At 47.3% G+C, this 14,610-nt stretch overlaps 1 protein-coding gene across 3 annotated transcripts in view; it reads right to left on the bottom strand.

Moving 5' to 3' along the window:
* Positions 1-5,879: 5,879 nt before the first annotated feature.
* Positions 5,880-14,610, bottom strand: part of CNOT10 (CCR4-NOT transcription complex subunit 10) — a 58,245-nt gene continuing 49,514 nt past the window's right edge. For all 3 annotated transcript variants that reach the window (XM_020905924.2, XM_070455307.1, XM_020905922.2), the window contains exons 14-19: positions 13,873-13,986; positions 10,061-10,191; positions 9,110-9,145; positions 8,786-8,913; positions 7,269-7,344; positions 5,880-6,342 (exon numbers count right to left, since the gene is read on the bottom strand). In XM_020905924.2, the coding sequence (XP_020761583.1) occupies positions 6,191-6,342; positions 7,269-7,344; positions 8,786-8,913; positions 9,110-9,145; positions 10,061-10,191; positions 13,873-13,986 (637 nt within the window). In that variant the 3' untranslated portion in view covers positions 5,880-6,190. The remainder of the gene's footprint in view (positions 6,343-7,268; positions 7,345-8,785; positions 8,914-9,109; positions 9,146-10,060; positions 10,192-13,872; positions 13,987-14,610) is intronic.

Here is a 14,610-nt window from a genome sequence, read left to right as displayed (position 1 = left end):
GCTTGACCGGGGAAGAGGGGCTCCCCGGGTGGGCACCCCCTCGGCTCCTCTAGGCCGGTTCAACGCGTCGACCCAGCCGCCGGCAGGTGGCGCTCTGAGCCCCGAGGCCCGCGCACCGCGCTGGTCGAGCAGGTTCCTCCCAGACCGCGCGCGCCTTCCCCGCGGCCCCCGCTTAATCCTTCGGAGTTTCCCCTGCCCCGGCCACCTGCGGGACCTCGGCTGCTCCTTCTGAGGATGAGCCGCGCGCGTAATGGTGACTTTGGAGCCGGGGAAAAAATGACACATCAAACGCAGGTTTCTTGCCACAAGATCATCAGTGGTAGACTGGACAGAAGGATGCTTCATGCAAACTCTTGATCTGCCTCGGTGGCAGATTAAAAAATAACTGAAAGTGTGAAATAAAATTTTGAAACTGGAGTAAAAAAAAATTCACCTGCCTGCTGCCGCCGGGGAAAGGCTATTCGTCCAGAGTAGCTAGCTGCCTGTGGCGTTAGCAGGGACTCGGTGATGCAGAGGGCGCTTGCAGGCGGCCTGCTCGCGGTCCCACAAGCCCCAGGCAAGCCGTGCAGGGGGAGGCAGGGGGGCGCTGGGGGTGGGGACGCGGGGGCCAGGGGCCGCTCACATGCAAATGCAGCCCGGACCATCCGGCCGGGCGCCTCCGCGCCTCCGGGAGGCCGAGGCGGGGACAAAGCATTAGCATTTTCTACATGTGAAAAGCCCGCATTCCTGGGCGGGGAGGCCGCGAGGGCGCCGCCCCCCTCTCCCCATTCACACTCCGGACCACACAGAGCGCCTCTCGCGCCAAATGCTCGAAGGTTCGCTCCAGCTTTTCTTTTGACTAGGGCGATGCATCCGAAATGTAGATATTTCCCTAAACGCCGGCTTTGACATTTAATGTGATCCTAAGTAGCCAGAAATGTGGACTGGATTAGGAGGAGGCTTGGGGCCCACAGGGACACTTGGCCAAATCCGCCTAAATCCTCCTGGACAATTGTTTGTCACCACACGGATCCCCTTTGCCCCAAATGAGGGGGCTAATGAACTGCGCTGCCTCCTCCCGGGGCCCTCCCACTCCCACCCAGGAGCCGGCACGTCGGCCCGGTTCTTCCCAGGGAGGAAGCCAAGCCTAGAGTGCAAACTGCTCTGTGAAGGTATAGGTTTGGTCCTTGAGGCTGGGCCGGCTGAGTTTGACCAGTAACCCACCCATGCTGGGTCACTATTTAACTGGCTTGATGAGGCTCAGAGGGTCAAGGATGCTGAGGCCCCCCGCAAACCCTGGGATTATGTTAATAAGCCATCCCCACCTTGAGAAAAGCAGTTCCTATGACACTGCCTGACCTAGAAAGGAAGGCACCCGGAATCTGTTCTGCAGACGTTACTCTCCAGAACAGTCCACACACTGTATAAGGCACAGCCCTGTTTTCAACGTACTCAGGATCCAGGAAGGGGAAGGAAAGATGATGAAGAACTGAAAATCTGCCAGGTTACCATGGGGCTCCCCTGAAAAGCTTACCATCCCAGAAGTACCTCTGGGCAGCATGTGTGGAATGAATGAAGGCTTGGGACAGAGCAGGTATCTCCCGGTGAGTTAGGGGCCAAGGGGCCGTGTGAAAGGGCCAGAACCAAGTCCTAGGGACGGGAAATGGTGACCACTCTGGGGGACAGCAGAGTCCAGTCTGGATGTAATACACTGGCTATAAGAGAAGTTCAGTGGGGGGGGGGGTTGGCGTGCAGAGACCTCTCTGGGGGGAGTCGGAGCTGCGCTGCAGGTGAGGTGAGGAGGAAAGGGTGGGGAAGGGACCTCCTGTCAAAGGAGGAGGCCTGGGTGAGGCAGGTTAAGAACAGGATAACACAGGATGATGCCAGTATGTACTGAACACCCCTCGTGGCCCAGACACGACACAGCCGGAGCGCAGGAGGCGGTCATTTACCCGGAAGGGTCCCCTTGCTCTTTACCACGCAGCTTCCCATTTCCAGTGGCTCAGCAGTCTCTGTTTTGATTATCCTTCATCTTACACAGTAAAAAAAATGAAGAATTTCCTTTTGAACATCTGGAGCTCATATCCAGCAACAACAATGTCCAGGGCTTTAAACCTCATTCCGAATCTGTGAGAGGGGTACTGTTATTGTCCTCACTTCACAGATGAAAAACAAAACAGAACAAAACACTGAGGCCCAAAGAGGCAAAATACTGTGTTGCAGATCAAGTCTGTCCCGGTGAGAGAGCTGAGATTTGAGGCCAGGCCAGCAGTCTGGCTCCAGGGTTCACAATGGAACTGGTCACCTTTCTCCACGTGGTTTCCAAGAGCGGGGCTGGATGGGCGCCTGAGAGGTGAGGCTGAGATGAAGACAGCATCGAGGATGACTGGGCTGAGCAGGTCCTTTGGGCAACAGGAAGGTAAATGAACTCACCTGTAGTGAACGTCTTTGCATTCGGGCATCTCATTTTAATTTTCACAGGAGGCCCTGAGGAAAGTTAGCTTCATTGTGCAGAGGGTCAAAAACCTCAACAGAGATCACGGCACTTGGGTTGAGTAAGGGGCAGAGCTCCCAGCAGACGGGCCCATAAGGGGCTCTGCATGGTGGGAACACCACGAGTGCTGTTCTGAGAAGGGGGTCGGGGTACGAGTGGGGCAGGAGAGACCCTTGAAGGCGCTGGCTCTGCTGGGGGCCGCCCTGCGCAGTCTGTGAAGCGACCCATGCCGTGAATCCTGGCCTACTGGGCTGCTGAACGGGTGGCGGGGCTTGAACAAAAGCTGAGGCGGCCTGTCTCAGAATTCACAACCCCATCAGCTCTGACACCTCCCTTTGAGAGCCCCCACACCTGTGAAACTGCAGAACATCATATACCATAGTAGAAAGGTATGATCAAGACAAAAAGGGGAAAGCTTCCAGGACATGGCATCTAAAACCTCTCAGCACAGTTAGGATCACCTCCATTAGCAGTAAGTGAAAGTTGCTCAGTCGTGTCTGACTCTTTGCAACCCCATGGACTACATGGAATTCTCCTGGCCAGAATATGGAGCTTCTTTACCAGCTGAGCCACCAGGGAAACCCAAGAATACTGGAGTGGGTAGCCTATCCCTTCTCCAGGGGATCTTCCTGACCCAGGAATCAAACCGGGGTCTCCTGCATTGCAGGAGGATTCTTTTTTTCATTGAAGTATAATTGCTTTACAGAATTTTATTGTTTTCTGCAGCCAGATTCTTTACCAGCTGAGCTACTAGGGAAACCCCTCCGTTAGCAGAGATGGTGGTTCACAGACTGGTGGAAAAAATGAGTGGGAGAAGCCTTCCTGGTTGATGGACTCAGAAAGACAAGTCACAGAGGTGAAGAGCCTACCTTTACTGTGCCCAGAACTGCTGAAGGTGGCTGTGGAGGGGAGAGCTGGACTGCTGGGAGTCAGAATTTGACAACAGTGCATCAGATTTAGAGTGCTCCAGCTGGGAAAACCCTTCACCAGCCTTCTCATAAGATGTGCAGGGTTGTACCAGCACCTGCAGCTAAGGATGGATACATGATTTGAACTACAGAGGAGATGGAGGCTGGGGTGTGCTAAGGGTTTCTGGGGAAACTTTGTTCCTAATGGTTTCCGATCATGATAGGGTTGCCTTTACCTTCTTCTTTTCAAATTTTATTTTTGGCTGCGCTGAGTCTTTGCTGCTTCGAGTAGGCTCTCTCTAGTTGCAGTGAGTGGAGGCTACTCTTTGCTGTGGAGCTCAGGGCTCTCCTTGTGGTGGTTTCTCTTGCTGTGGAGCATGGGCTTCGTTGCCCCACAGCATTTGGAATCTTCCTGGACCAGGGATCCAACCTGTGTTCCCTGCATTGGCAAGAGGATTCTTTAGTACTGGACCACCAGGGAAGTCTTGCCTTCATCTTCTTGCTTCAGTGTAGATATGATGTTGGAACATCCTGTGACCTGGGGGACAAAACTCCGGATGCTAAGGAGGATGGTGTGGGAAAACAGAGCCAAGTCCCTGAGAACATCACTGAGCACTAAAGCCAAGGTCACCAGCTGCCTATGGATCCCCTTCTCAAGTGGGATAGAAACTATCTTCATTTAAGTCACGGATCCACTTTGTGCTACTGACAGCCAAAGGTATTCTTATTTAGCAGCAACATGGGGCCTCATTGCCTCTTAGCTATTCCTGCTTTCCCTCTAACTAATCAGCAAGTGGGGAAAGTTTCAATTTCTTAAGATGTTTCCAAAGATGTATTGCCTTTGAGTTCGATTACAGGCCTTCTACCACTCTCATGCTACCCAAGACCTGGTGGGCTGGCGATTTATGAAGCGTGTGGGCTTTGTCTGGAAAATGCCCTGGCTAGGCTCTAATCCTTTGGCCACCTGATGCAAAAAGCTGACTCATTGCAAAAGACGCTGATGCTGGGAAAGATAGAGGGCAGGAGGAGAAGGGGGCGACAGAGGATGAGATAGTTGGATGGCATCAGTGACTCCATGGACATGAGTTTGAGCAGTCCACGGGGTCCCAAAGAGTTGGAAATGACTGAGCGACTCAAAAGCAACAGGCAAAGCTGCTACCATCTGCATCACACACGTGGGTCCCACAGAACTGCTGCAGATCTGGGGCTTGGGGAAGCAGCTCCTGCAGACTTGGACCAACACGAGTGCAGCCTACAACTCCCATCTCATTTGGAAAAGGTTTCGAGAGGCCCGAGGGAGCTAGGCCACCTGTTTTCTGTATCCTCCAGGAAGGAATCCACTCTGTATATAAAACTACTTGCCTAATTGCTAAGTCATGTCTGACTCTTTTGCGACCCTATGGACTGTAGCCCCACCAGGCTCCTCTGTCCATGGGATTCTCCAGGCAAGAATACTGGAGTGGGTTGCCATTTTCTTCTTCAGGGAATCTTCCTGAGCCAGAGATGGAACCTGCGTCTCCTGCACGGGTAGGCGGACTCTTTACTGCGGAGCCGCCAGGGAAAATAACTGCCACACAGCAACAGAGCAGGCGAGCCCCCGTGCGCGCCCATCCCACGTTCAAATGGAAGAGAAACCTCGCCCCCTTCTCTGAGTCACTTGTGGGTAATGTCTGGTCATATCACACACAGTTCGTGTAGATCCCTAACTAAAATGTTTGATTTCAGCAACAGAATAATTCAGATGCAGTTTCTGATAAACCATGTGCTTATCTAACGCTCCCCTCTCCATTTGTGAAAACGGAGGAACCACGGAGATTCAGCTAGTGAACCTGGTCTTCCAAGTCGGGAACTAGAGAGATGCTGGCAGCAGGGACGATCCTGAACGGCCAGCTTTCCTGAATCCACCCAGCCTGATACTGACTGGGGGGCGGTCACCTGGGTTCTCCAAAGTCAGTCTGTAGCGTGTTTTGTTTTTCCTGCTTTTAAGTTTAATGTATTGACCCTATCGACAAATTCTGGCCAGGTCAATCCTGCAACACATACCTGTCTCTTATGAGAAAGCAGCTTTTAAGTTCTCCTTTGCATCTGCAGAGACTAGCAATGAGCCTTGAACTCCCTGCTAACAGACTCCCTAACTGGTGCTTCTGCCTAAGGGTACAGGAGGGTGAACATGACCAGTGCCCTGAATGTGGTTTGTCTTCATCTGTAGTTTTTAAGCCATAATTAATTCCTATCAGTCATCACTTCTTAACCCAACCTGACTAGGCTTATGGGTCTTACTATGCATTTTCTGGCCCCTTTAGTCACAACAAGGCTTGTGACATGGCAGCCTCCTCCGCCTTCTGCCCTGCGCGACTTCTGGACAGGCTACTCATCTGCTCACGATGTGCTTTCCATTTTTAAAACATAAAACAAAAAACAAAAAACTTTAACATGAAATCTCGAATACCAACATACCGTAACCACTGCAAAAAAGACAAAATGTATTTAACAGACTGTTCTGATAAGACTGTGTTTTAATTGCCTTTGACAGATATATCACATAATGGCTTAAAATGAATAATCTAGCAAAGATATGGAAAACAGATGAAAATGAGTTTGTGAATCCTTAACTGTATGTAAGCTTCCAGCCAAAAAAATTAAAATAAAATAAAATAAAATAAAAATCAGGGGTTAAAATTGTTTCAAAATTGTGTCTTCAAAACTAGCACCCTTCAGCATGTCTTTTATTCATTTTGCTGTGATACAACTAAAAAGGCTTGTAAATATTCCCCTGGGTCTCAGGTAACAGTTTTTCACGAGCAAACTATCATTTTCTCTGCACAGTGAACGCTGGCATTTGGATGGGCTGGATCGGGTGGACAGGCTGGAACACTGGCTTCTTTCTCATTTCAGAGAGTGTTTTCACTGCAGGGAGCAGCTGATTCCTTTTGATGATCTGTAAGGCCAGCTGGGTATTACCTATAAAAACATTTCCCATTACAAAAAAAGCATGTAACAATAGCACCACCTAACAAAGTAAGCCCATCAAGTCTCAAAGGGAGGAAAAGATGATGGAGAAGAGCAGTGGTCTGCAACCGCTGCTATATGCTAGAATCATGCAATGCCCTTGCACCATCCTGGGAAATTCTGATTTAAGAAATTTAGCGTGTGAGCGAGGGGACAGAGTTGTTAAACACTCTGCCTCGATTTTAAGGTAGAGCCCAGTTTGAGAACTTAAAAAAGGGCTCTAGACTGTGCACTAACCCTGCCACGCCTTTCAGGAGGACGAGGCCTGCTGGGTGCCTTCTTAAGCCATAAAAATGCACCTTCTTCAGCAATAAAAAGAGGGGAAGGCTTGTAAGGATTTCCACGATCAGGAAGGGGGTATGACGAACATCTCTTCATGCTTGTGTCCCCCCTCATCTCTCCCATTCAGCTCTCCTCTTCTACGTCACATCATCTCGCATGTAGGGCCCACAGCCTTTCTTCCAGGTCATATATGCCCCCAGAGGCACGACCTGGATTTACGCTTGAATAAAAAGTCCTCAGCAGGAACTGGCTTACGGCAAAGCTTATTAACGACATCTGTGTTTTAAACACTAAGGTGTACAAGCCAAAGCCACTGCCTTCTGTCTCAGGATCTCAATTAAGAGTCATTTGGATGCCTGAGAGAAAGGTTAATTAGTAGAGATTAATTATAATTGTCAGAAGTTATGCTACTCTGCATTTTCACAGATAAAAGGATATACACTTAATCCGCAAGAAGTGGGAATTTGCAACATACCAGACACTCCCTTGTTTAGAAGAATGTGATTGGTAACATCTTTTCCGTTTCTAAGAGAAAGAGCAGACACCAAAAATCTCTGGCTCTCTGCAGGGCTACAGTCAAGAGAAGAACCACTCACCATTCTGTAGCTCAAGGTAGACAGCCAACAGGATGGCTTCAGGGGGCACCTCTTTGGGATGGATCATTGAGGCCGCCTTCACTCAAAACAGAAGAGAGACCCATGAGAAATGGGTAGCTTAAGATACAAACTCCGAGTAATGCCAAAAAAAGAAAAAGAATGTCAACCTACCAATGTCGAGTCAGTAAACTTACTCGAGCTCACTGGGACACTACAGTTCTGCTCAGATGGCCCTCAGCTGTCTTTGTCTTCATCCCTCCCAATTAAACTAGACATGTAATTCTTAGTACATTTTTATCTTCCCTTGCCTAACCCATAATGAGTTCTTAACAGGAGAAAGAGCTCCTTCCCTCTTGGTCTTCTCCTGCTTGGGATTCTTCCAGCTCTTGCCTATGCTTGTTTTTTGTTTTGTTTTGGCCGTGCCTTGCACCTTGTAGGATCTTAGTTCCCCAACCAGGGATTGAACTCATGCCCCCTACTGTGGAAGCGTGGACCTAACCACTGGACCGCCAGGAAAGTACTGAATTAATATGCATCTGAGGATGAGTCCTTTCCAGTTCTGTGGAACCCCTCTGGGGCTGCCGATGGCAGTACTTATTCCCCTACTACAGGTTGGGTCCCTGCCTGTGACTGGTCCAAGGACGGGCAGGGGACTTCAAGAGCCCTGATCAAAAGTTCCCCAGAGATCTGCTGATGCGGCCCCTCTGGGTGGGAGAAGTCAGAAGTCCAGTTGAGTTACACAGTGCCAGGAACTTTTATTGTGTGCAGAATTTCTTGGGTACTGACTTCATGAACCCTTCTTTCTAAAAAGGCGTATCTGTAATTTAACTTTTTGAGTGAACAGAGATTCACGCAATTCAAAACTACGAAGCAGACAGGTGTCCGGGGAACAGTCTCCCATCTCACTGCTCCAGCTACACAGCACCTCTCCTGTCACCCCCTGGAGCCAGTGTTAGCAGTTTCTGGCATATTCATCCAGAGATTCTTTATGCATACACAGGATTACATAAAAACTGCTGTGCATTTATTTGTTCTTTTCACTTAAAATATGTCTCAGATATGTTATTGTTTTAGTATGCAAAGTTTACAGCTGCCTTGGGTTCAACTGTTTGGAATACCATTACTGATTTGACTGAGCACTGATACAGATGTGGTTAACAATCTTTGGAAATACTGATGATTAAAATCTTCAGGAAAACTCTCCATTAGGTGCCTAGGTTCATTTCCCACAGCAGTCAGTTCTGTACCTTGCAAGAATATGTCTGGGGCCTTCCTTGGTGGTCCAGTGGCTAAGACTCCATGCTCCTGGTGCAGGGGGCCTGAGTTCCATCCCTGCTCAGGGAACTAGAACCTACATGCTGCAACTAAAGATTCTGCATCTGCAACTAAGACCCAGCACAGCCAAGTAAATAATTTTTAAAGAGTATGTCTGGAGGAGTCCTATTCCCACGTTTAACAAACCGACCAGACGTCAGGACGCAAACAGGATGACAGAGCCCAGCAACCCCAAGCCTCACCTGGTGAAGACACTTCCGGGCCTTGTCATACTCGCTCCTCAGGCAGTAGGCGCTGCCCAGGTTGAACAGCATCACCGTCCGGGCTGAGTTGACGGAACTAGGGTAGCACTGAGGGGCCCGTTTCCCAGCTGGGGAGAAGAGCAGACCCGCGTGAAGAGGCCGGGCCAGGGGCACGGAAGCAACCCCTCCACCGCCCGAGAAGCTGCCCAGGATTTACACCCGGCTATCCTCCTCGGGCGGACAGAGGAAGGCCACGGAGGCTTGAGGGCGAGTCTTTGGGAAGCAGTCTGGGCTACTGAAGTCTTTACAAAATGTCGTACTTACAGGATTCCATCGCTTCATTTTCACCTCTGTCTGATCCTACAAAGACACGAAGATAACTCTGAGGGGGCCAGACAAAAAGTGTATTTTCCAAAAACTTACATTTTCTTTATGAAATGGAAACCTAATATTAAGGCAATCTGTCACCGTATTTCCTTTTTTATGTGGTGGAGGTTCGAATAACACCAGTGGCTCAGATGGCAAAGAATCTGCCTGCAATGTGGGAGACTTGGGTTCGATCCCTGGGTTGGGAAGATGACCTGGAGGAGGGCATGGCAGCCCACTCCAATATTCTTCCCTGGAGAAACCATGGTCAGAGGTGCCTGGCGGGCTACAGTCCATGGGGTCGCAGAGTCAGACATGACTAAGCGACTAAGCACACAGATTCTAATAAAAGATAAGAATGCCACCTCCCACCCACCACCACCACAAATCTGAGAAATAACCTCGAATAAAGGAAATTCTAGTCTTGCTCCCTCAAAAATTTAGCCATGATTTAAAACTGACTTTTGAATGTGTTTTTACTCCCCCCCGGGATTGTGGAATCCCTCCACAGAGAAAAACACAGTATAAGAATCAAAACAAATTGTTCTGGACTTCCTCAGTGGTCCAGTGGTTAAGAGTCCACACTCCCAAAGGAGGGGGCCCAGGTTCAATCCCCAGAGAACTAGATCCTACATGCTGCAACTGAGTTTGTATGCTCCAACTAAGGCTCCAAACAACCAAATAAATAATTAAAAAACAAACAAAAAAATGAATCTCTCTAACACCATCAGCGTTTCAAAAGTTAGAATTTAGCAATTAGTACATAGTAAGAACAGCCGAAACTACAGACTGCCGACCTAAAACTCCCTTCCCTTCACAACCGTGCCCTTAAATTTCTATACATCCTGAGTTACAACAGAAAGGCAGTGGAAATGGTGAAGAGTTCTGATCGAACACGTCTTCCTTAACCTTGGTCCTGCTCGTTTGAAGAGACCCCTAAGGAGACATCAGTGACATTCTCCGGGTTCAAGTGAGTAATAGCATCAGAGATTCTGTCCAGAGAGATGAGGGCTTCTGCAGCATATAAATGACCCAGGAACCTGAAATGAAAAACAGGGTTCCAAATTGAAACGTAGGTCATCACAAAAATACCCACTGTATAAAATAATCTGGTGTATATGTAAAAATTTCACATATGTTAAGAATCACTTAAATTTTTCTCTTTAAAAATATCTTAAAATATACAGTAATTTTTATGTTTGCTAAGAAGGAATAAATGACATATCAAGACAGCAGTTTAAAGTGGGCAGTATGGCAAAAACCACTACAATATTGTAAAGTAATTAGCCTCCAACTAATAAAAATAATTGGAAAAAAAAATAAAGTGGGCAGTAAAGCAACTGTATTTCAATAAAAATTTAAAATATAGTTGACAAATGTATGCTCTTCTATTTATACAGAAAATACCCTGATGAAGTTTTAAAGGAAGTGGCAGGTCCTAGGATATGTGCCCTGGGAGTGGAGGATCAGAGTTAGGGTTCTCCAGCCTGTGCTGCCAGATCAGCCAAAGGCACTAGGGCACCAGACTAGATTTGGGTTGGATCAACCCAAATTTGTTTGTTTTTTCCCCCTTTAAATTTATTTATAACTTTGGCTGCATGGGTCTGTCTTCATTGCCGCATGCGGGCTCTCTGGTTGGGGGAAGCGGGGCTCCTCTCTAGCTGCGGGGCATGAGCGTCTCACTCAGGCCTTTCTTGTGGCAGAGCACAGGCTCGAGATGCACGCGGCCTTCCGTGGTTGTAGGACACGGGCTTCAGGCTCAGCCGCCCCGCCGCATGTGGGATCTTTGCCGACCAGGGATAGAACCTGTGTCCCCCGCATTGGCAGGCAGATTCTTAACCACCGGACCATGAGGGAAGCCCCTGGATCAACTTCACTTCTTCCTCCCCTTCACATCCTCTCTTCTGGGTCCAGCTGCTGTCAGCTGGACCTGGTTCTTCCAGTGTCTTGCTTTGAGCCATTTTCCCCAAGATCATCTGATTGATTTTTCAAAATTAAAACAGCCTTAGACACAATACACCTTTGCTCAAAATTCTAATCACTCTACTTGAGAACAAAACTAAACTAAACTTTTGTAGATTTAAAAGCTCTCCACAGTTGGGTTCTGCTTTCCTGTATTCAGTCAACATCTCACTCCCCCAAAGGTTCCTCTGTTCCCGTCAATGCCCTGGGCGGACACCCCATTGTGCTGCCTGCAGCCTGGCCTCCTGGGTTGCAAAGCCTGGCCGAACTCTAACTCCTCTGAAAGGCCAGTTCAGTTCCCAACTCCTTTAGCCAGCCTGTCCCAACTGAGTCTGTCCACATGGACCTTGAGTCCTCAAACCTTAGACTATTTCCAATTTGACCATTTTCTGGGATTTATGCACACTCAAGAGCATTTCTCTTTCTTTTCTTCTTTGGCTCTGCTGCATGGCCTGTGGAATTCCATCCCCTGACTGGGGGTCACATCCAGGCCCTCAACAGTGAAAGCACCAAGTCCTAACCACTGGACCATCAGGGAATTCCCAAGAGCCATCTCATCTCTCTCTCTTTTTCTTAAGAGCTATCTCTTTATTAAGCAATTCCTTTCTTCTAACTAGCAGGAGCTGTAATGCCCCCACTTCTTTAATTTTGAGTGGAGTAGAGTTGATTTCCAACATTGTGTTAGCTCCTGCTTACAGTAAAGTACGTCGGTTATACATTTATATATATCCACTGTTGGTTAGACTCTATTCTCCTGTAGGTCAGCACAGAGCATTGAGTTCCTTGTGCTACAAATTAGGTTCTTATTAATCTGTTTTATATGTAATGCTCTTCTATTTTGCTTCCCCACCAGATACCCTAACAGGAATGACAACTTAAAAAAATCAGTAACTTTAAATATATTTTGAAATAAGATATTTTAAAAATTGCATTAAGCCAGAATCCATAAGCCAATAATCATTACAAAACAGAGACACATTAGACTTTCCTGGTTGGTCCAGTGGTTAGGACTCCATGCTTCCAAGCAGGAGGTGCAGATTCGACTCCTGGTCAGGGAACTGAGAACCCACATGCCCTGGCAAGGCCAAAAAAATAAAAACATAAAAATACCCCCCTCCCACCCATAAACATACAAATTCAGAGAACCACTTCAAACCACTTCAAATTCTGTGACTTTACTTAAAAAAAAATAAAATAAAATAAATGCCTCATGACGCTCAAAGCCCAGATCTTCGGACGAGTACATGAAGGTAAAGTCACTGTGGTATCTGGGCTGTCTAAGGCAGAAAGGCTTATCCTCACTGCAGAGATGCAGGTTCTGGCTAGTGATTAGGAACCAAAGATGAGGATAGAATGGTTACAGAGAATTACACATGAAATGATCAGACATGGCTTGGCCAGTCCCTCAAGAAATCATAAAACCCAAGAATGTTGTTGCTTTGATGTTCAGAGGAAAGAAGCTGATAAAGGAGGTTGAAAACCCCCCCACAAATGCCAAGGAAAGAATCTAACTAGGTTTATTTGACAACAGTGATGACCATGTCAGTCAAAGAATTAAAAAAAAAAAGCAGCGAGGATTTGTGTTTCATAACAAAACTCTGCACTACCGATGGCCAGGCACAGCACAGTCTGAGCAGCAGGCGTCTGGTAGGCGCAGGCCAAGGTTCCTGGCTGGTACTTCTCAGCGCTGGGCCACGGGAAGGTGCCTTAGAGGCAACTCGACTGCCTTGATCTCAAGCCCAGGACCCTCCAGGCCTGGAGAGTCGATGAGATTTTCTCACAGGAGAGCAAGAGCTCTCATACGTGAATAGTGACAAAGTCTCTATGTTCCTGGATGCTCTTTTCTGGGGGGGTGGTGGGGGTGGGGGCTCACTGTGCAGCCTATAGAATCTTAGTTCCCTGACCAGGGATCGAATCTGTGCCCCGCTGTCATGGAAGCACAGGGTGTTAACCACTGGACCGCCAGGGAAGTCCCAATCGATGTTAACTTTAGATGCTTGTATAAAGTAATACCTTTATAAAAGGCAAAAATAAACATTTACAGAACTGTTCCTCAGGGTATGACCTCACAGTTCTAAGTGTTGCATGTTATAAACAAAGGCCACTGCAAGGGAAAAGAAGGTATTTTGGAAATTGTAACTATGTACATAAAGGAAGGGTGTAAAAACAACTGTCCTGATGTTATGCAGAGTACCCATGGTCTTGGGTAAAATTTCCAGCATCAGCATCATACAAAGATTCAAAGAATGCTGCATGTTACTCAATTTTCATAAAAGAAAAGATGATGTGCTTTAGAAAATTTTAGAGTGACAATGACATTAATATTGAAGAGGCATCTGAAGAGTTTAAATAAGACTCATGTTCTCTGGAAATGGTGCAGCTGTTTGGTAAAATATTTTAAATTCAAAGCAGATTTATCCTGTTGACCAAACTCCTTTTCATGTGGGTCTTTTCACCGAGGACTCAGCTTGTTTTGGGAGCTAGTATGTGATAATGTGCCCCCTCAGACCCAGAAAACAGGGTCCAGAGTTTCTGCTCCCTCATGCACAGTATGGCAAATGCCGTTTCCAATAACCCTCGAGGTACAACAAGTGAAAAAAAGTTTCACTACCAAACACAAAAAATTAGCAAATTAAGGAACGTTTTTGCTTTCCCTAAGATAATTTACATTCCACCGGGGAAGTCCGAGAGGCAATACGCACCACAGACTCACGGGAACCCTCCAAACAAAACAAACACAAAGGGAGAGTCACACTTACTTCAGAGATCCTGACAGCTTGGGCTGCTGAAGAAGTTTATCTGCGTGATTCAGAGCCATGAGGTTATCACCCAAAGCCAGAGCCACGTAGGCACTGCAGGCGAGTATGGAGCATCTGGAAGACAAAAGGCGCAGGCCGAGGAGCCCCGAGTCACAGGTGGTGAGGATGAAGTCTGTTACACAGGAAAGGAGGGCCCGGACTGCCAGCTGTGGCAACCTGGACGCCAGGCAAGGAGAGCGGAAGCCACGGTGCTAATGCTAAGAATTAGAATGATGTAAAAACCACCACCTGAGGCTCAGTTTAGCTGTTGACCTAAATCATCTTTGGCTTCCATCCCATCTCCCACAAAATAACCCACTGGAGTTAACAATGTATACTTAGCCTGTAAAAAAAAAATGTTAATTGCCTAGTGGGAACTTACTCCCATAGAACATTTCTTTTAATATCCTAGAAATAAAGCTATGGAAGCACATTTGCGACTCTGCTAAGAAACAATTAACTTACCGAAAAATCCATTTTTTCGGATGTAAAAAAATCCATTTTTTACAGTAAGCTAAGCTTACTGTAAAGCGTTCTTCTCTGAAACTATTAAGAAGTCTACAGCTTTTGCTAAGCCACAGTATCAACAGTAACTAAAAGAATTTCATTCACATAGGTACTATTATCCTAAATGAATATTCAAGACAAAAAAAAAAGGATGAATAAATGTGAAGATAAAAAATGTAAGTTACACTGATT

This window comes from Odocoileus virginianus, chromosome 26, assembly GCF_023699985.2.
Source record: "Odocoileus virginianus isolate 20LAN1187 ecotype Illinois chromosome 26, Ovbor_1.2, whole genome shotgun sequence".
Classification (NCBI taxonomy): Eukaryota; Metazoa; Chordata; class Mammalia; order Artiodactyla; family Cervidae; genus Odocoileus; species Odocoileus virginianus.
Note: the sequence above shows the minus strand (reverse complement) of the source record. Positions and strands in the feature narration are given on the sequence as shown.